The 22,686-nt window shown below is 33.3% G+C and overlaps 1 protein-coding gene across 1 annotated transcript in view; it reads right to left on the minus strand.

Moving 5' to 3' along the window:
- Positions 1-483: 483 nt before the first annotated feature.
- Positions 484-22,686, minus strand: part of LOC121372719 (exportin-1-like) — a 34,023-nt gene continuing 11,820 nt past the window's right edge. Inside the window, exons 7-26 of the mRNA XM_041499198.1 lie at positions 22,493-22,612; positions 21,420-21,474; positions 21,096-21,172; positions 20,365-20,523; positions 19,677-19,874; positions 18,614-18,752; positions 18,096-18,199; positions 17,607-17,684; positions 15,787-15,943; positions 15,245-15,408; positions 14,273-14,407; positions 13,779-13,883; positions 13,067-13,252; positions 12,608-12,730; positions 12,160-12,231; positions 10,444-10,519; positions 9,921-10,148; positions 9,120-9,279; positions 8,509-8,605; positions 484-7,858 (exon numbers count right to left, since the gene is read on the minus strand). Of these exons, the coding sequence (XP_041355132.1) occupies positions 7,712-7,858; positions 8,509-8,605; positions 9,120-9,279; positions 9,921-10,148; positions 10,444-10,519; positions 12,160-12,231; positions 12,608-12,730; positions 13,067-13,252; positions 13,779-13,883; positions 14,273-14,407; positions 15,245-15,408; positions 15,787-15,943; positions 17,607-17,684; positions 18,096-18,199; positions 18,614-18,752; positions 19,677-19,874; positions 20,365-20,523; positions 21,096-21,172; positions 21,420-21,474; positions 22,493-22,612 (2,580 nt within the window). The 3' untranslated portion in view covers positions 484-7,711. The remainder of the gene's footprint in view (positions 7,859-8,508; positions 8,606-9,119; positions 9,280-9,920; positions 10,149-10,443; positions 10,520-12,159; positions 12,232-12,607; positions 12,731-13,066; positions 13,253-13,778; positions 13,884-14,272; positions 14,408-15,244; positions 15,409-15,786; positions 15,944-17,606; positions 17,685-18,095; positions 18,200-18,613; positions 18,753-19,676; positions 19,875-20,364; positions 20,524-21,095; positions 21,173-21,419; positions 21,475-22,492; positions 22,613-22,686) is intronic.

A 22,686-nucleotide genomic window follows, 5' to 3' on the forward strand; every position in this document is an offset into this window, starting at 1 on the left:
AAAGATAGCACAGACTATTGCTCGTCTGACAAGATCGGCCTCGGTGGCGTCATGGTTAGGCCATCGGTGTACAGGCTGCAAGTACTGGGTTCGGATCCCAGTCGAGGCATGGGATTTTTAATCCAGATACCGACTCCAAACCCTGAGTGAGTGCTCCGCAAGGCTCAATGGGTAGGTGTAAACCACTTGCACCGACCAGTGATCCATAACTGGTTCAACAAAGGCCATGGTTTGTGCTATCCTGCCTATGGGAAGTGCAAATAAAAGATCCCTTGCTGCTAATCGGAAAGAGTAGCCCATGTAATGGCGACGGCGGGTTTTCTCTCCAAATCTGTGTGGTCCGTAACCATATGTCTGACGCCATATAACCGTAAATAAAATGTGTTGAGAGCGTCGTTAAATAAAACATTTCTTTCTTTCTTTCGTCTGACAAGAACTCCCATCACTGAGGAGACTTCTTTTAAGAAAACAGAACAAGAAAACAATATTTAAATATTTATTTAATGACTGGTGTTTTAAAGCTGCTATATGTGGAAGGCAAGACCAAAGTCAAACACATGTCTCATCTTTGGAACAGCATGGCACAAACTTGGCACAATTCCATATTAACTAAAAATATTTCCAACGTGCTGAAACAGAAACTTACCATTACGATGGATATGAAGAATTCAATTTACATGATATTGTTATTTTGGAATGCAACTGAGGTCTATGTATGCAAAAGTGTAGCATTTAAAGCTAACAAGGTTTAAAAAGATATTTGTGGTTCGAAAGCTGGTTAACTGTTCTTAACAACAAACACAAACAACTCCAATTAGTAAGGTTCTAGTAATTAAATGCATGACTTTATGAAATAAAATAAAATAAAATAAAAACTATTAATACTATTTTCAAATTATTTTTAAAATACTGAACTGACTCCATTTATAGTTTCCATGAACTTTCATAGGAGCCACTTATATTATTGTTTAAAGCTCAATATTTTTTTTGTTTCTTGTTGTCTAAAGTGACAATAATTCAAATGAATTTCAAATGTATCCTAATAGAAATAATAACTTACATTTCATATTTTGATACCTTTTGGGTTAACTGATTTTAACACTGAAACGGTTTGGTTGTCTTTTATATATAAAATACACAAAGCACTTACACTTTGGCTGTATACTGAATTATATTTATATTCAACCATTATTATTGGGTATTTAGCCACCATTATTATTGGGTATTTAGCCACTATTATTATTTGTAATGTTTACTTGAAAACTCTAAGCTGGTAACCTGATAGGTCAGTATATTCCTTCACCAACCAGTAATATATAACGGTAATCATAGGATTCTAAAAATATATTTGTTTTTAATTAGCAGACTTTTTTTTTTTTTAATGTATCTTATTTTAGGTCAAAATTATCTGAAATTGTACTAATATTTTCAAACAAGCAAAAATTATGAATACCACACAATAATAAAAAGAGAAGGTTTATTAACATGACTTTTGGGCAATTCTAGCACATCAAGAGATAAATGTAAACCGTATAAAATTTACTTTCAATCTTGTCACAAAACAATATTTACAGCAGTCAAGAGAACTATTGGTATTTACGTTTTACAATACATCAACCAAATACAATTAAGAGGTAATGTGTTTGTCTTACAGTTTTCATGTCAAAACTGAAATATACATATTAAACTGGGTACAGTTAATTCTAAATTGGTCCTGCAAGCAAGATAATATTACACAAAAAACCTGATTATTATCAGAGTTGGTGTTTCTATTGGACAACTGCTTTGGGCACCAGAACCCAATACATTTTTTGAAAATTACAAAATCCACAAGTACTGTATGTTTAATATTGAAATATTTCAGAATGTAAGAAGTAAACTGTAAAGCATAAAATATTAATGATCTTTTAATTAGCAAAATCCACATGACATATTAGCAACACAACATTTTAGCGAGTTCGTCATATCAGACAGTATCAAAAAAATTAAATAATAATAATCAGCTGAGATAATATTTTTTGATCAATTCTGATGTTATGCAGCTTACAGACAACTTAAATTTAATAGCAAATTGCAGTAATGTGCGTACCAACTATTACGGTTAGCTGTACTTTCAATAGCATGTAACCATGGTTGTGTGTTCAATCAAATTGCAGTAATGTGCGTACCAACTATTACTGTTAGCTGTACTTTCAATAGCATGTAACCATGGTTGTGTGTTCAATCAAATGTTTTTCGGAACAGTCTGTTGTCTCATGAAATATTAGTGTGTTGTATGGCCTCACTAAATTTACAAAATTTGTATTCTCTTAACATTTCCTCATTTACAGAATTTATAAAATAACTACTACTGTGTAAGAATGGAAAAAAATCAAGGTGTCAATGTTATCCAATGGTTTAAAACTCTACTATCTTCATGTACAGGTAGTTGTATATAGCAAAGTCAATGACAAGTGTTATTTCTTTAATGTCACCGTTTTAGTTTTTGTTTTTGAATTAAGTACATGTACTTACTTTTCACTGAAAAATGTTTAGTTACAACTTGTATGTAATTCAGGGCTTCTAGAATTTTATAAAAATCCACTAACCATGGGATCAGTGATTTTTAAAATATACTAGCCATGATTAAAAATTCACTAGCCTTACTTTAAATAAATACAATTTTACTAATACATGTAGTAATAATCAGATATATTACCAAAAGAGGGAGATAGAGCTTAAAAACTATTATATTCAGGATGAGAAGAGGGGCAGGATATTCATATTTACAAAATAAGACTTAAATGCAGCATTTGACAAGATATTTTTTTCACTAGCCGTCCATGGGAGTGGGACTACCATAATCCAGAAGCCCTGTAACTGAACATTATTTGTTTTTGAAATTTTAAAAATGTTCTAGTTGCACAAGTGTTTAATGTTTTTAAATACTTTTTTCAAACAACACAAATCCTTTTAGACCATTATTGTTACAGTAGTGGAGATCTAAAAAACAACAAAAAACCCACCAAAAGCCCCAAATAGCTAAAACAAAGGTGCCATAGTGATACAGTACATGACCAAACAGTAAACTAGCAAACCTATAGTTGCACCTGAATTCTGCTCAATAATTTTTATCTCCCCCCCCCCCCCCCCCCCCCCCAAATATATTATCCTGGGGAGCAAGACTCAATCCCTCTATGCTAGCCAGTCGAGACCCCCTGATGTGCACCGGTCATTACCTAGCTATTCCAAAGACTATAAACATTTGTCATTAAAAAAATATAATTTTCTCTGATCACACTATTCCTGCAAGTAATTAGTGAAAAAGACTGGAAACCTATCTAATCACCTAGTTAGTTTACTTTAAAAAAAAAAAAAAAACTTCATTTTTTCTGTGAACAGTACTGCCAATTTAAAAAAAAAAAACAAAAAAAAAACTAAAGTATCCATGTAGAAGGGTGATTGTATACCAATAAAATAACTAAAATGATCATGACCAATGCAAAATTCATACTGTGATATAAAAAATAATTTTAAAAAGCATTCAGTCTTTTACTAAATCTACATGAAAACTGGGCATGTACAAAAAAGTGACCTAGTAATGAGGTCTATCAAATGCAGATATGAAAATGTGTACCATATGGCTTGTAAATCAAACTATACGTGGGTTCAAAATAAACTATGGCAACAGTTTGTCCACTGTCATGAGGTACTATGCAACAACCCCTGCAATTAAGAAAAATAGTGTCCACAGCAATTTTACCATTAACATGTTTGCAACTCTGGATTGTAAGTAAATCTGAATGATGAGTGTTATTTGTTTTGTTTGCCAATATGCTGTAAGATTTATTTATACCAGTGGCGGTATTCGTTGACAAAAAGTGACGTTACAGTTAACACGCAAATGACACATGCACGATCAAGAACAATGGGGTTGCAAGGCGACGACAATTTATCATATACAGCATAGGCAGTCCGCAGTGACATGCCAGTTCAATCTTTATATTTTAATTACATCAAAGTGACAGAATATATTTAATGTGATACAGAATTTAAATAATTTTCTTTCATAACGGCGTAATTTGTTAGAAAATCTATCACCAAGACCAAATGCCCCTTTTCAAGACCAAGTAAATCGGTTTTTTTTAGGCCACTCAGCACCAGAAAAGGGTAGCATATTTTGCCAATATAAATGACAGAGAAATTTTGATTAAACTATTGGAACTACCTCTCTCTATATATGTTATCTACAAATATCTCATGTTATCTACAAATATCTCATCAGGCTGACCATAACATTTCAACTCAGTTCAAGCGACTCGTAGGAGTGTATGTTGAACATTTTACTAAAAATAACACACTTGTAATGCACCATAGCCATGGTTCAACAATGTATAAGCTGCCCACCCCCCTGCAATCCATGTGCTATGAACAGTCAACAGTTCAATGACTTAGTTGATACTCGCTTAATGCTGGTAATTTACATGTATTTTCGATCATGCCCGATGTTGCCGAGATTCAGATACTTAGTAATAATGGTGCAGTTACTGTTTTAATATTTATTTGTAATCTGTTTTCAGTTCACAAAGTATATTTTATTTTTAACAATATGGAAAAAATACATCTTGGAAAAACAAAATCCAATATAGTCCACAGTATTGCCGGGGGCAAATGCAGGGGTTGTGCAATGTTACATAGCCATGTCTAAAAGCACACATATTATATTAACTCTTCAGTCTCTGAAAAAAATCATAAAACAAGTTTAAAAATGTGGCTTATGCACTCAAAGGTTGTTTGAAAATTGCAGTGCCCCAATGCTCAGAATAATCAGATGTTACAATTGAGCAAGTATTTTTATTAATGCCATAAGCCCAGCTGGCTATCGGACAATCATATTTATTCAATTTTGGTCTTTTGCAAAAATTGTAAATATAAAATGAAATGTTAAAAATAAACCATATGGAATAAGCACTTAAACGTTCACGCAGAGTTGGAAAAACTGAATGCCTGGACTGCCAGATTTACAACAGGCAACAAATTATTTGATTATATTTTTACCCCTCCCCTAAATACCAAAGGCTGTTCCCTTTCATGAAAAACCTATTTTAAAGTACTGTAAACATGCAATTGTCAACTTTCTGTACCAAAAGCTAATCTGTTCATTTGTAGTAATGCAATAATAATGGGTCAAACCTCACATCTCAGTTGCCACATACATCATATACTATTCCATCCCACAGGAACACCCTTTTTTATACTATGAATTTACTACAAGTTATTTATTTCTGAGCAGATTGATTTGTAAATTGCACACAAAAATAGTATTTTTGTTATTTCCAAAACACTTACCTTTCTACGCATGTCAAACAAAACAACAATTATTTACAATTTTTTTTTTTTATAGAATGATGGGACAGACCATAGGCAATTACTCAGCTCACCGAAGAACAGATAAAGGTGTATTTTGCAGAGGACATACTGATGTCTTCAAACTAGAGGACAGAATACCTGGTAGCAGGCCCTGTGATACGTCATTTTAGGAAATATTCTATTTACCTGCACATCATACCACTTTCTGTTCACCACTGCATAAATGCAATGCAGAAGTATTAAGAGTTAATGTGTAGGAGATAAAAACACAATTTGTACACATAAATAAGCAAATGATAAGTCATCTTCAAACACAAGGTCAGAACAGTCTCGACACTTGATATGTTACTGAAACCACAGCAGTTATTGATAGCAAAATAGTTTTCATCAAGTTTTATGTAGTCTCTGGCCGTTACTGCCAGCTGTCAAGTTTTGTTAGCTTACTTTTTGTCATTGCTCAACTTCTGCACATTTGACTTTCAGTACCTTATTGATTACCTGTTGTGAGCTGTCAATCAATCAACCATTTGACACATTTTCATCCACAGAAGGTTCAAGCACATTTGGCTTGGGAACACCATCAGTTTCCTGGAATTGTGTACAAGACTGGAATGATGGTGCTAGGAAAAGCTATGGTAATCTTAAATTTAAATTTAAAATAATAATAAAAATAAATAGGGGGAAACCCCCCCCCCCCCCCCCCCCCCCATAATTATAGCAAGAGAATTAACAATTAACGCTAAAAGAGGGATTTGTTTGTGTCAGGCCTAAACATGAGAATTAGTTGCAGATTGATCAGGCACCCAAAAGAATAAATTTGGACTGCAGTTAGAAATAATGTAACCACATCTGAAATGCTACCGTCATCAGTATTCAGTTATGAAGATACCACACACACTGTCGGCTAACAAAAACAATGTATGTACTGTAAAGCTATGAAGATGCACATTTTGTAATTTAATGTTAGGAAATAACACGCCTTGCGATTTTGCCTTATATGCAGGGCCCAAACTTAAGTATTTATTATCTATGGGAATTTTGAAACTTTTGTGCTGCAGACAAAATGTTCACCTACAGCAATTTTAAACCATTAAAATTGTTCAACAAATAAACACAACTGAATGATTCGTTTCATTGTGACAAAGACTTCCATATTAATTTTGATTGGTTCCCAAAGTGAAATTACCCCTGATGTTGCATATAAAAAACTTACAAAGAACTGTTTGTTAGTGTACGTTACCATTGCTTGTTGTAGATACAGCACATAACATGAAACTTATAAAAAAAATTTAAACTAATCGACCACAACTGGAATTTTTTTTTGGAAAAATTAAAAACCAAAAACTATCCCCTCATTTCATGGTAATAATATTTAAAGTCCCCAAGCAGAGACAATTCATATCGCAGCTACAGCAATTGCAATCATTAAGTTCAAGCCTGAATACACATATATGTACTGTAGTGATACATTTTACACTTTTTCAATAAATTCGTTAAGACACAATTTTCCCAGGAATCTTCAGAGACATGAGACAAAGATGACAAAGATGAAACATATTAGGCTTTTTTTTTGTAATATTCACACGCTCACTAAACACTCACATTCGAACTTACTATACGGTTTCTCTTAAATTAAATAGGCTCTGGACCATATTTCTATCTGCACACAAGCAAAACATATTATATTATCAACAAAACATGCTTTGACAAAATTAGTTATTTCATACACCAGATGTAGGATCAGATAAACACTCATATCACATTCAAAAATAATAACATTTTTTTCTGGCAGTAAAAATTTAAAAAACAAGAAAACAAAAAAACTACAGTGAAATGAAATATCTGTGGTCATAGTTTATTCTTCACTTCAAAAAATGTCATACAATGCATCAACATGATTTTGCGTTAAAATGTTTTGTTTTTCTTCACATTTACAGTAATTTTCACTGCTGCAACACAACACAATAACGGTGTTCCACCTTATTTTAACACAAAAATGGTATTTCACCTGTCAGCAACGCAACATCATAATAACTGAATTCCACGGTCTTCAACACAGTGATGATAATTGCACATTGCTGCAACCCCATCCCATAATGATATTTATCTGTCTGCTGCACAACAGTATTCCTCCGGCTGCCACACAACACGACCCTGCAACTCAGCTGGCTGTAACATTACTAATGATATTCCACTTGGTTAGCATGACAACACACCGCTGGCGTCATGTTGGGATGGATGTCAGAGTGCCTTTGTATCCACTTTCACTCGGTCATCTCACACACAGAAGCCCATGTTACTATAGACAGCATGTCTTTTTTTTAAGTCTTCTAAAAACATTTTTTGCTTTTTTTTCTCCATTTCAATCTTGCATCTCTTCTGGAATTTCATGAGGGCCAAGAATACCAGGTACAGACATTTGTATTTTGCGTTTTTCATCATTGGCTTGCCTAATAGCATTTTCTCTTTCTTCCAAAAATAAGTCATTCATATCTTCACCTGCAAATTCCTGAAACAGTGAAAAAGAATAGTTTAATAATCATAATTTAAAAAAATTCTATGTTGGCTCACCTTAAAAAACAAACCTACACATCAGCATTCTTGTTTAGAAAGCCCAAAGAACAGAAGGAATGTTTTATTTAAAACATTTTAATTATGGTTATATGGCATCAGATATATGGACAAGGACCACACAGATACTGAGAAAGGAAACCTGTTGCTACCACGCTATGGGCTACTCATTCCGATTAGCAGCAAGGGATCTTTATGTGCAGCATCCCACAGACAGAATAGTAAACACCATGGCCTTTTTAACTCCAGTTCTGGAGCACTGGCTAGAACAAGTAATAGCCCAAATGGGCTGTCAGAAACTACAAAGGGGATCATAAACAAATACCTGGCAATTCAAAATGTGGAAAATATTATGCAGTCAATTCGGATGGATGAAACTTTGCTCACAGGTAAATAAGTGGTAGTAAATGACTAAAAACAAATACCCTGAACATGTAGTATAACCTACAAAATTAAGTTTTCTAACTCCCTGATCTATTATATGTTAGCTGAAAATCAGGCCTGTTCGTCATTACATTTTATAAATTAAACGTGTCAACACCAAACCTTGATTCCCTTTTCTAAGTACTAACTGTCAGGTTTACTTACTCTGATTTGAACCAGGAAGTCCCTCAGATGTTCCTTGAAAGCTGGAAAGTCTTGATTGAAACTGAATAGGCCTTCAATAAATATTTTGATTTGGTGCCTGTGAAAGAAACATATACCATCCTTATTGTCCATCTACAAATCTTACCATTAACATAATAAGATGCAACGCAGCCATATTATTCTCTCTCTTTTTTTTTTAATACATGAAAGTACTGATGTCAAGTCAAATCAACAGTGCATTCTTTAAGCAATAATATCACAGCGCATTCATAGAGTAAAACAAAGGAAGTTTTACTTCGAGAATAACATTCATTCACTCGCATTACTAACTTTATTATATGGTTAATAACAATGAATAATCTCAAGTTTGTAGTCTAATCTTAATGCAGCACGTTGAATAATGCTACTCAGAACAGATGGATTTGGTTAATTTGCTAATTAATCCATGTGTTTTAGATAAAAACTTCACAAATACACAATGATTAAAAAACAAATCTTTAGAATTATGATTTTAATAAAAAATACATCTGTATAGCCTTTACAAACAAGTTAATCATTTAAGACAAATTGGAAACAACGATTTAAGCAAGCTAAGTTTTTCGAATACTCACTCGTTTAGATGGGGGAAAGCTGTCTTGAGAAGATTGAGAAGAAACTGTTGTATGTAGGCGACATTTTGACCAGATGAAGTAGCGTTCAAGTCAATGGTGATCTTTCCAGCCTCCAGTGTATTGAACATGTATGCCAGGATGGTAGCTTGCATTGTAAGACCTGCAACAGATTGCCGTATAGTTAAAAACAATGATTAATCCTTTTATAGAGTGGAGAGCGCCGTCAATTTAATAACCTTATTGACGTGATGGTGCATAACGTACCATTTTTCTTTTACCGTGGGAATTTTCTTAATTACAGGCGTTGGACATTACTTGCATTTTATGGTTTAGATAATCAATAGTCTGAAGTGTTTCTGGTCATAATAATATTTATAATACCATAAAATGCATTTTTTAATAATTTTAAAAACACACATACCTCTGAGAAGTAACAGTTAAAGAGACAAGCTCTAGTCTTATTTTAAAGAGGATATTTTTCCTTTTCAGCCTTACAGAATCTAGTTTTACACTTTTTTAGGGGCAGAACATAGCCCAGTGGGAAAAAAAGAGACCCTCGCTTGATGCACAGTCGGTCTAGGATCGATTCCTGTTGGTGGGCCCATTGGGCTATTTCTTGTTTCAGCTAGTGCAAAGGCTGTGGGATGAGCTATTCTGTCTGTGAGATGGTCTATTTTCACGCTTGAAACTAGGGTCTGTGACTTTTAAACGAAATAAAATTTAACAGTGAAAAATGTTGCAAAGGCCAAAATTAATTTACACTGCCTAATGATGCTGTACAGAAAGCATTACTAAAGTTACCTGCTGTATGTGAGCTGTCAGTGACAACAGAAAACAAGTGCTGAAGGATATCGGTGAAGTATGTCTGATAGAAGCTCTGTGCCGCATTCTCCTCCTGGGCAATATTCTGTAACAACACGTACAAGATGTCCAGTCCCGTATCAGCCACATTTCGCATCGTGTGCTTGAATGCCCAGATGATGGAATCCAGAACAAGCTTGAACTGTGCTGATGGAATATTCAACAATGCTGGAAAACCAAATACAACACTCAATAAGATGGACATAAACAACAAACTGTAGACATAACAAAATTAATAACACACACATACAGATTATATAACAATTGAAGAAACCACTGAATTCAGAAATATTTCCTCTTAATGATCTATGCATTTATTTAACAAGTGGCTGTACTTCATATACACACCAACCAGAACTACCAAATCCCTTCCATACATTCATCCCAATCCGTTTTAAAAAACAACAACATAATGAGGTCTCTCTCTTTTTTTTAAATCCCTCAACAACAAAACCATCCAAACCTTGAAAACAGTGTGAGTTCACAGCTTGTAACAAAAGGAAGAAGTTCGTTCTGTGTTCCGGGTATTCTTCAAAGTCCTGAAACGAACAACAAACACACATCAAGTACAAGTTGAACAAGCAAATAGTTCTGCCATATTTGTACAAAAATAAAATGAAATAAAAGTACAATTTGAAACTGTAGGAGTCAACAACAAAATATATATACATGAAAAGAGCTTTTTTTAATTTATTAAACAGCTATAGTTATTTCTTAAAAAACCCCACCTAGATGAATAAATATCTGAAGCTTCCCACAAGCATTTGTTTACATAACTTAACCCTTCTGTCTACCAAAAATCAGATCACACTGAAGCCAGTTCCTAGGGAAGTACTATCTGCACTATTAAAGTCAGCAATAAACATTTCATTGTGTTTTCTCCAAGATAAAATGTATCTTCACTTAATTTCACTATATTTTGTCATTGGTACATATTTTTTAATTACAGTGTATTGTAATATTATAGGGAGGTGCATAGTGATGTCAAAACAGTTCCAATGCGAGCTATGAAATTTGGTTCTGTTAAAATAAATGTTGGTTCCATATTGAGCAGATAACCGTGTTTATAAGTGTAGACAAACTACAAAGTTTAACTTTAAAAAGATGAAAGAAAAAATGTGAACAATTTCTCAAATATAACATTAAAAAATTACTATTGGATGTATTTATGGTGTATGGAGTAAGAATGATGGTGTGGAAATTGCTGTTGACCTTATAATGGGTTTAGATTCTCAAAGGCAAAAACAGTTTGGATGCAGATCTACCAGAAAAGAGGTATCCACTTAGATCCACAGTTGTTTTTGGACAAAAATCCAATTCCAGTTGTGGAGGAGACTAAATTTCTGTGGATTATATTTGACAGGAAGCTATTCTTTGTGCCTCATCTTAAATATGTTAAAAAGAAGGCCTCAATATTTTAAAAGTTATTGGCAATAAGGGATGGGGAGCAGACTGCAAGGTTATGCTCCGTTTGTATACATCTTTAGTTCGATCAAAACTTGATTATAGATGCATTGTGTATGGGTCGGCACGCAAGTGTTATTTGGAGATGCTAGATCCTGTACTCAACCAGGGATTTAGGCTCTGTCTTGGTGCATTTAGAACATATCCTGTAGAGAGCTTGTATGTTGATGCACACGAACCTTGTTTGGGTGCTAGACGTATTTTTCGTATTGATCTTGCTCATCACTTTAGTTTTCCCATTACCATAGTTTGACGCCGATGATTTTTCGTGCTGGGGTGCCGTTAAACATTCATTCATTAATTCATTCGACCATAGTTGTTATTTGTAGAAATTAAAATCACTCGTAAAAAAAGTAATTTCTATGTTACATTTTACAATGCTGATAATCAAGTACTGATGATGGGTTGAACAATAAGGGACATAACTGTACAAAGCTTTCCTTTACTTGATCAAGAAACTTGCAATTATCCATGACAAACTCTGTTAATCTGAACTTTAATTCAGAACAATGTTTGTTTTTTAAAATCACTGTAAATTCGGGGAACATTTTGTTCAGTATGTCAATATGACTACACAATTCTAAAATGCTAAATTTTCAAACTGATTAGCAACTGTTACAAAATGTTCCCTGTAAACTGAATAGGCATGATTCAATTTTTTTAAAATGCTCGTTTATGAACGTCCATCAAACTACAATCTAGATAATTTACTTACCTTATTTATCATGGTAAGTGTACATTCAAAGACTGCATCAAATATTTGTGGAATATCTTTTGCAATGTGGTTCTGAAATACAAAATCAGACAATTAGTATGAAAAGGGTCGAATATCTGTAAATATTATTTTAGGATGCTATTCGAAATGAAATTACTTTTATTATTAACCCAAATAACCATTCTTTATTGATACAAACACATCCAAGAAATAATAGAAACTTTGATGTCTAAAATGTAACATGATCCTTCAGTGACAGACATTACACAATAATGATATATTTTTATTTTTACAATATCAGTGTCTGTTTTTCCAGTATGATTGTAAATTTTTGTAGTATTTCAAAACTGGATTTTACCTCCCAATAATGTTGTACACATCAAAAACAATATATATCAAGAAGTAAAATGTAAATTGAGCCACTACAAATATAAGTGTTTCTGCTTACTTCTAGTCTGTTAACAATGGTTGCCATGGTGCTAAGTACTTCTGGTTCTCTAGCTGCAGGAACATTGCGCTGATAGTCTAACAACACTGCATCCAACAACGGGGGAATAAAGTTTTCTGCAACCTAAAACAAAGCAACCACTCTTGAAATAAGTACCTTTTTCAATTTTGTTGAATGCAATTACATATATATTTCATTAAAGGTACTTTTTTCATATTTAATAATAAACTTATTAAACAATGATACCATAGTTTGTAATTTGCAATAAACAAAATAATTGCAGTCATCATGATGCTTTTATACAATAGTAATAGAAATATTAGTACTTTAAAAAATAGAGATTTGTGTTAATTATATCCAAAATATAATCCATTAAAAAGGTTACACCCCTTCTGTACCTCAAAAGACATCAACAACAAAAAAATAATAAATAAATCAACAAAAAAATCAACGACTAACCATCTGTGGATCACTGGAACGGCTGACCCATCCAGATATTAATTTGAGTGTTTCTTTCTTCACTGTTCTCATGCTGCGAATGAGCGGCTGTTTTGTGACGCTCTCGCCATTGGTGGCAATAGCACTACTGATGTTTTCACTCATCACCTTGTACACATTCAACATGTCTAAATAGATTCGACCCAACTGAAAGAAAACATATTGGTAATTAATCACACTTCATTTTGACAACAAAATGGATGTCCTTATAATCAATTTTACACTGATCTAGATCTTCAATTTGGCACTGCAATAAAAGGTTTTGAAATAAGTTAATCAAGTTATCAAGTGCACAGCACATGTCAAATAAGTCCAGAAAGGTACTCCATTCCCTACAAATTATTATTAAACAAAAACACCTCCATCTAAATTTTATCAGTTGTGTTATTCAAATATAAAATACATATACAAGTATCAATAGAAAAAGAATAGTAAAGTTAACACCCTTAGGTGCTCGTTCCTAGTCCTCAAAGTAAACTATTTGTCAATGAAAGCAACAACTCAATCTTAAACATTACAATATTTGCACACAGCTGTTTTCTTACCAGTTCGTAGAATATGCATAACCACAACAGCAGATGTAAACCAACACATAGCATCAAAAAGTTTACAAAAACATAAAATAAGAACGAAAAAATATACTTTTCAATCATATATAAGATGCTGTAATTACCTGAACAACATATGGATGACCCAGTGCTTTACAAGCTCTGACATTTGTCTTTAAAATGTTACCCAGCTGCTTTACAGCGTCAGGATCTTTCAGAACCTCGACATTCTGAAAATAGAAAAGAGTCAAGATTAAACATACAAAACCAGAACATGTATAACAATATTCAACTTCACAATGATTTGCTCATACTAAAATTGCAGGATTCACAGTAGTTTCAGAATTAGCAAAACTTTCATCTTGATAAAGAGGGATTGCAAAATATGTTTAATAAAATGGCACCAACTGCTAAATCAAATATAAACAAATTGTAGTGATAGTTCTTAATAATTTAACCTCCAACCCCATCCAAATTGCCCTTTTGATGTAAACAGAAAATAAAATCTCAAATTGGCATATTTACTATGGCCTTTTAAAAAAAATTCCATTTATATTATCATTAACTCTACACATTAACACAATTTCCCTTTCAGAATAGTACTAGGCATACAACCGACCTGTGTAGCTTGGTTGATAATTCCATCCCAGACCTGGTTTGGTAGAAGCATGTACCGTTCTATGAGATGCTCCTGGGCAATCTGGTCTGTCTGGGCATTTATCATGAAGCCAACAGCCTCGTAAAATGTGTGCACCTGAAGGAATTCAAAACATTCAAAATATTACTTTTTTTCACAGAGTATGAGGCAAATGTCATAGGTCAAAGAAAAGTCAAAATATATTCAGAATGTTTGGGTTTTTCCCACAGAGTATTAGGATAATGCCATAGGTCAAAGAAAAGTCAAATATATTCAGAATGTTTGGGTTTTTTCACAGAGTATGAGGATAATGTCATAGGTCAAAGAAAATCAAATATATTCAGAATGTTTGGGTTTTTTCCACAAAGTATGAGGATAATGTCATAGGTCAAAGAAAAGTCAAATATATTCAGAATGTTTGGGTTTTTTCACAAAGTATGAGGATAATGCCATAGGTCAAAGAAAAGTCAAATATATTCAGAATGTTTGGGTTTTTTCACAGAGTATGAGGATAATGCCATAGGTCAAAGAAAAGTCAAATATATTCAGAATGTTTGGGGTTTTTCACTCAAAAATATGAGACAAATGTCATAGGTCAAAGAAAAGTCAAATATATTCAGAATGTTTGGGTTTTTTCACAGAGTATGAGGATAATGCCATAGGTCAAAGAAAAGTCAAATATATTCAGAATGTCAAATATATTCACCCCCACACCCCACCCCCACCAAAAAACCCACCACCAACAAATATCTGTACATAAGACCCAAAACAGATATTTAAAACTGTTAACATCCAAGAAAATAACACTTATTAAACATTAATATGAATTTAGGTATAAATATTTCCTGAAGCCTATGGAAGAATGTAAAATGAAAAAACCATTCCTGGAGCACATTTAAGAAACAAAAAACCCAACAGAGTGACCTATAATCATAATGACCCAAATGTACTGACCTGCTGTGGTTGTAGATCACATATAATTGTGTTGATTCCATTGAGAATTTCCTCAATGAACGGCATAACCTCTCCAACCTGAACTTGAACAAAATGTCTTCTACACTTCTGGGCAATTTTGATGAACGTATCACAAGCCATATCTTGCACACCATCATGAGTTTCTGAAAAGACAAATGACTCATTGAAATGAAAGTAATCATAGTGGGTCTACTGAAACACAAGCTGAACTTAATACATTGCTGGAACACTGGCTAAAAAACACCCAGAACAGTTCTTTTAGCTAAACTCTATTTTTCCACACAGAAACAACAGTAAGTGAAAAGATATATTTCATTACAGAAGATAAGAGGAATTGTATTTTTTGAATGAACAGAATATTTTTATCTGTTAATTATTCTATTATTTCACACTAAATGTTTCAAAGCTTTTCTAGTGAAAGGAAAAATGTAGCTGAAAAAAAGATAATAAAATAAACCCAAAATAACAATTTAAGTTTCATACCACAACAAAAATTCACTTGCAAGAACCCGACCACTCACCATGCATGAACTCGAAGAGTTTATTGACGACTGTTTTGAGAAACCTCCAGTGAGCTCTGAGAAAACGAGGATATTGTCCAACAACGTACATGATGTTTGATGCAATGATTGCCTTGTTATCTTTACCTCGCTTCTGTTCACACAAACCTAACAAATCCTGAAAATAATACAAGTCTTGTAATTTAATGAACAGAATAAAGATCTCGATCAAGACGATAAGAGGTTCAGAAGTTGAGTATGTAGTGGCATGTGGAAATTTATCAAAGGAAAACTTATCTTTAATGAACGGCATTTTATACATGTTCTAAGACCACATCAAACTGAATTTGTATGTAGAGAGGGAGAGGAAAAAAGAAAGTTAAAGTCTGTTTTTGTTTAACGACACCACTAGAGCACATTGATTTATTAATCATCGGCTATTAGTTGTCAAACATTTTAACATATAGTCTTAGACAGGAAACTCGCTACATTTTTCAATTAGTAGCAAGGGATCTTTTATATGCACCATCCCTCAGACAGAATAGTATATATCATGGCCTTTGATATACCAGTCGTGGTACACTGGCTGGAATGTAAAATAACCCAATGGGCCCACTGATGGGACCGATCCCAAACCGACCACACATCAAGTGAGCATTTTACCACTGGACTACATCCTGCCCCGAAAATGAAAGCCAGACCAAATGAAAAATAAGTACCCAATTTTGTTATAACGGATCAGTTACTTTCAAGGTACATTAGAAAGGACTACAGAAAGGTGAAAACTGTCCGAATGTGTTTATAATGACGTTCCTCATTAAGTAATCACAGGGGTTCTAGAATATTTTTAAAATTCACTTGCCATAGGGTAAGTGGATTTGAAAATTCACTGGCCATGGTAAAAAATTCACTTTCCCATTTTTCATACTGAGATCATGTTTAGTCAATTTGTAAATTTATACAACAGATAGGCTCAATGGGCATGCTTTATGGTTTGTTTAGAAAAATATGCAAATAATTTTCATCAGTTTAGAATAAAGTTACCGTACCTATTAAAATTTTAAACTAATTGTTTCCACTAAAACCACCTAAGTTATAAAAAATAATCCATGTTACCGAGATATTACAACAATTAACAGCATTATTTATTTACTTATGAATGGGAACTTATTCCCCACCCACCCACCACCTCAAAAAACAAAAAGAGAAAAGAAACAATTAAGAACCTTTATTAGAATAGTGTACATGTATTGCAGTTTAAGCCCCCCCCCCTCAAATTTTTCAATTTGGGTACTTTGTTAAATTTATTTATTTCATGATACTGTGTTCCTAAGCTTTAAAAAAAAAAAAAAATGCAATTTATTTCATATTTTATAAATTAAATTAATAATTTACACATTTAAAGTATTTGTAAATAGTGACATGCAACCTTTAAAACTAATAAAAGACTGGTTACCGTTACAATGAACTTTTGTTTTTCCAATGTTTACACTTTATAACTTTAATAAAGTTACATCAGTAGATATATTGATGTCATGGATGGGTCAGAGATTACTGGTGGCCAACTATTTGTTAGTGAAATATTGCATGTGATAGCAAATCGAAAGAAGTGACTTGTAGATGTTTCTTTTGTTTTTTGTATGATCGTAGGACATGACGTTGGTAGATTTAAAAAAAAAAAAAAATTATCACTTGCCATCGGGATTGCAATAAGTAACTTTCATTGGCCCGAATCCAAAAAACACTGGCCTCGGGCATCGGGCCACCGTATTCTAGAAGGCCTGGTAATCATCTAGAATAAATGAGTTTGTCTTCTTTTAAATACACAAACAAAAACTTACTTTAATTACAGTGACTAGAAACCGTTTCTCATCATCTTCATGCATAGCTCCACTAATGGAACCGATGGCCCAACATAACTGAAAAGTAACAGTGGAAACAAAAATATAAATTCCATAACAACTTTATTGCTTACATAACATGCAAAAAAAATTAAAATATGGGAGAAAAAACACTAATTTTTTTCTTTATAAGCAAGGATCATACACACCATCCCATAGACAGGGTAGCATATAACATGGCCTTTGATACACCAGTCGTGGTGCACTGGCTGAAATGAGAAATAGCCCAATGGACCCACAAACAATCGATCCTAAACCAACTGCTCATCATGCAAGCATTGGTTTTTTTTATCACTGCCTGTAATCATTTAATTGAAAAATGATAAAAGTAATAATAATATATTTTTTTTAAATGGCCAGGTCTTATGTACAGATTAAAGACGCAACCTCATCGGAAAAAAATATTCAAGTAATTTTAAATGTATTTACAGTATTCAAGTTCTTCCACGACCATTCCCTTCCGTTGACTTGATTGTGTAGTTTTTCTGTCATGATATTCTCCGTGTCTGTGTAATCCAAATGGGTTAAGTACACTGAAACAAGCAAAACCATACAGAGTTGTAGAATAATACTCTTTTTATAATGTATTTCCTTGGAATAATCTGGTGGACCATTTGCCCTCACTCCAGGAATAACAGAGCATTTAACCAACCTTCGTTAATTTTATTTAATAAACTAGAATGTAACAATTAACTTATTCAAACATACATGTATGATGATATAAAACCACCTGTAAATGCTTCTAATCAAAACAGGTTGTCACAAAATCATAACAAAATGCTGCTGAGTGATACCACTGATGCATATGTCATAAATAAATAATGACATCTAGTCATTTAAAAATAATATTGAATAAAACAACTCCATACTGTTGCTTCATTTAGGCAATCACTCTGTTGCTATACACGTTGTGAACTCCTCTGTATGAACAAGAAACAAGCATATACCTAATGTTTCTCTCATGTTTTTGTAAAGGTTAATAGAATCAGTGTCTTTCATGAATTCCCGAACAACCTCGCCCTGGTCATTTTCTACAACTAGCACTTCTTCTGGCTTTGCCATTCGAGATATCATCACCACTCTCATCTAGAAAAAACAAAATTTTATTATTAATGTTACATCTGCTTCAAAATACTCGTAAGCAACGCACACAAACACAGATTCTAACTATTCCGTAACTAAAATATGCCTAAATCACTTCAGGTTTGTTCCAGAATTGATTACACTGGCAGAAGGGAGGACAGTACTTACCGTTATTATTTCAGGGAACATTTCGTTTTCCAAATCTTGAAAACTGATTAGCAACTACTGTTTAATGTTTTAAAATAGTGTAGCGTTCCCTGTACCATGTCATGCCTGGTGTGTCTGCTCCATTTTTTTTTAAATAAAATTTTATTTTATGTGTATCAATATAACAAACATTCTGAGAGTACTGTTAAAGCAATACATGTTCTCTATCAAGCCCAACAAATATTCGTATCTCCTAGTTTCAAGGGCCATAACTCAGTCAAAAGTATATGATAAATCTTATGCATAAAATTCTAGCTCAATATCTAAAGGCATTGTGAAAAAAAAAAAAGATTCGAAAAACTATATGTGGGACAGATGGACACGAGATGAAACATACAGTCCCCTCCGGTTGGACCAGTAGGGGACTAAAAACAACTACCTCCAGCAGCCTCCCTCCATGTGATTGATATCGGAAAAGCCCATACCCAGTAATTGAAGACATATTTAAAAGACACACGTTGCAGTTTTTATCACGTATCTATCTGTTCAAGGACATCTTGCTACTTAGCTACTTACAAACATCTCTTATATTGGGTGTGTTTGCTCAAACTATTTGTACATTTCTCAAAAAACACCAGTTTTAATTTAGTAACATGCAAGTACATATTCTGCCACAAATAATACCAGGCTTGGTTTACATTAAGAGGTACACATTATTATTATTTTAAATGTATGTATTAAAACAAATAATGAAAATGAATGGGTTTTTTTGTACGTTACCTTTGTTAATACTGGATTGTACATCTGTCTGCGAATCGGCATCTCCGTGTGTGCCTTGCCAATGATGAGAGAACTTGTGCTGGTTGAGAACGGACTCTCCCGATACAGTTCAGCTGACAAAGAGTTCCAATACTCCAGACAAATCTTGAAGATTTCAACTTCGTCAACTTCTGAGATTTTTATTAGGTATCCAACAGCCTATGGAAAAAAGATTTTGCTATCGAGTTGAATAACCTACACTGACGAATTTATTGGCAACAGAAAGGATTAATTGGGACATTAGGACAATAAAAGAATATATGCCATCATAGACCCTCAAAAAGGTTTCTGAAACACAGCTAAGTGTTTTAGCAAAACTCATCAAGTCCAAAATTGTGAAAAATGCACATAATCGTATAAGTTACTCATTTAACATCCTGTGCAAGGTAACTTATCCAGTGGCTATCACCCAACTTTTTTGTATCCTTTTACATTATAGATATAAACCAATGGTATATACCTTAAGTAATAACTGTTTGAAACATAAAACAGTTTTCTCAAATAAATACTTCAAATACTCCTCAATTACACAATAGCACTATATCCATTTTCACAATATTACAGCATTCTATTGTAGATATATTTTAGTGCTACACATAAGTAACTGTGCTACAACTGCATATGAAAACAAATTGCACAGTGATCTCACCTCCATCAGCAGAACATGCAGATCAGATTTCTTCTCAACAAGCTGTGCATGCTCCTTCAAAAACGTACACAAAAACAAGCTGAGGTTCTGTATAAAATTCTGTTCATCGTCTGTTCCACGTTGATACGCTTCACGTATGTTTGTATCCACTGGCAGCATCTACAGACACATTAAAAACGTTATTACACTATCAGTAGTTAAACCTATAACTTGTACTTTTGTTGTTCAACTCTTATCCCAAATTAAAAGCCACCAACCCTAAGCATCAATTTAATACAATTTGTATAATAGACATTTGGTTGCTTAAAGGTAATTATTTGGTTTATAGTGTAGTTATCCCATAATATGGCTGTTAATATTTCTTTGAATTACCACAAATCCCAATTCAGTTTTGCAAACATGTACACAATTTAACATTTCAGAAATAACATTTCAGAAATAATAATAATTAAAGCAATATTTTATTGAAATAATAACATGCTAATCTTTTGTTGTAAATACATTTTTAGACCCAATTATTTTGTCTATTTTTTAACATTTCTGTTGATGAAGAGGATGTAATTTAAAGCTGTATAACAATGACAATTTTAGATAAAGCAAAAACTGATGGGATATAGAAAAACAGAAGACTGGTATAAAAATATTTGCCACTTCAATACAACAGATGTATTTTAAGGTGAAGTACTATGTATACAAGTTCTGTTTATGTATACTTAACAAACACTGCATACCTGTTTAAGCTGGTTCATAGCCAGTGTGAAAAGCTGTAGAAACTGTTCATCATATATTTGTGATACTTGGACACCAGCTAAAATCAAAATAGTTTCGAATTATAAAAAAGAAAAATTAAATATTAATATAGAAGAATGGATTCTAGAAACCAATTAAACATTTTAACTAGAAATCAAGTAAGTTCAACGTAACTTAACCCCTACCAAACTGCTTTTAATATTTTGATCCGTCCACAAACACTCAATCTGAGATACTGTTGTTTTAAAACACTTGATATATTAGTCAGCAATGCTTATTATAAAGATACTGAAAAGGATTCTTACCTATTTCAGTCAAACACTTCATGGTAACATTTCTAAACATGGGAACACTTAAAAACTGAAAATAAACATAACCAATCATTAGTACTGTCATGGATATATAAATAAGTAAAATAACACCATACACAATATGAATGAATATTTAACGATACCCCAGCACAACAATACACATCAGCTATTGGGTGTCACAAATGGTAATAAATTAAACAAAAAGAAGAAAGAAAAAACCCTCAACTTAACAAACATATAGTACTACTTAAAATATTGTGACACAGTATATAACAGCTCTACCTCCTGAACTAAATCCTGTCCCAATTAATAATAATAATGCAAAAAGTCAATGACAACAGTATTATATAAATTACTGGACCTTAAAAATCACTGAGGCTATGAAACTCACAATACTGTAATAATAACTTGTAAATTAATGAGCTTATGAAACTCAATACTGCAACACTACCTCATAATTAATGTGGTTATGAAACTCAATGCTAACAGTAACTCTCAACACTATAACAGTACCGTGTAAATTAATGTGGTTATAAAACTCTCAATGCTTAACGGTAGTTCTCAACACTATAACAGTACCTTGTAAATTAATGTGGATTCGAAAATCTCAAAACCACACCAGTACTGTATAAATAACTGTGGTAATGAAACAAGGTTTCCAGAAAGAAAGAAAGAAATGTTTTATTTAACGACGCCCTCAACACATTTTATTTAGGGTTATATGGTGTCAAACACATGGTAAAGGACCACACAGATAATAAGAGAGGAAACCCGCTGTTGCCACTTCATGGACTATTCTTTTCGATTAGTAGCAAGGGATCTTTCATATGCACCATCCCACAGACAGGATAGTACATACCACAGGTTTTGTTACACCAGTTATGGAGCACTAGCTGGAATGAGAAATAGCCCAATGGGTCCACATATGGGGATCGATCCTAGACCGACTGTGCATCAAGCAAATGCTTTACCACTGGGCTATGCAAGGTTACCAGAGTACCATATAAATTCTTATGGTTATAAAACATAAATGAGTGTGGTAATGAAACTCTTGGTAACAACATTACCTTATAAATTAACGTCGTTATGAGCTTGGTCTCAAAGATATACCCGAGTGGAATCCAGTTGAGAAATCTCAACAGTGTATCCAGCGTGGATCCCACCAATGGTGCATTTTGAGAGTTATCCTGGAGAAGAATTTCACCACACATCAATACATTAGTTTCTGAAACCATATGCAGTTATAACGAAAATCTTCACA

This window comes from Gigantopelta aegis, chromosome 4, assembly GCF_016097555.1.
Source record: "Gigantopelta aegis isolate Gae_Host chromosome 4, Gae_host_genome, whole genome shotgun sequence".
NCBI lineage: Eukaryota > Metazoa > Mollusca > Gastropoda > Neomphalida > Peltospiridae > Gigantopelta > Gigantopelta aegis.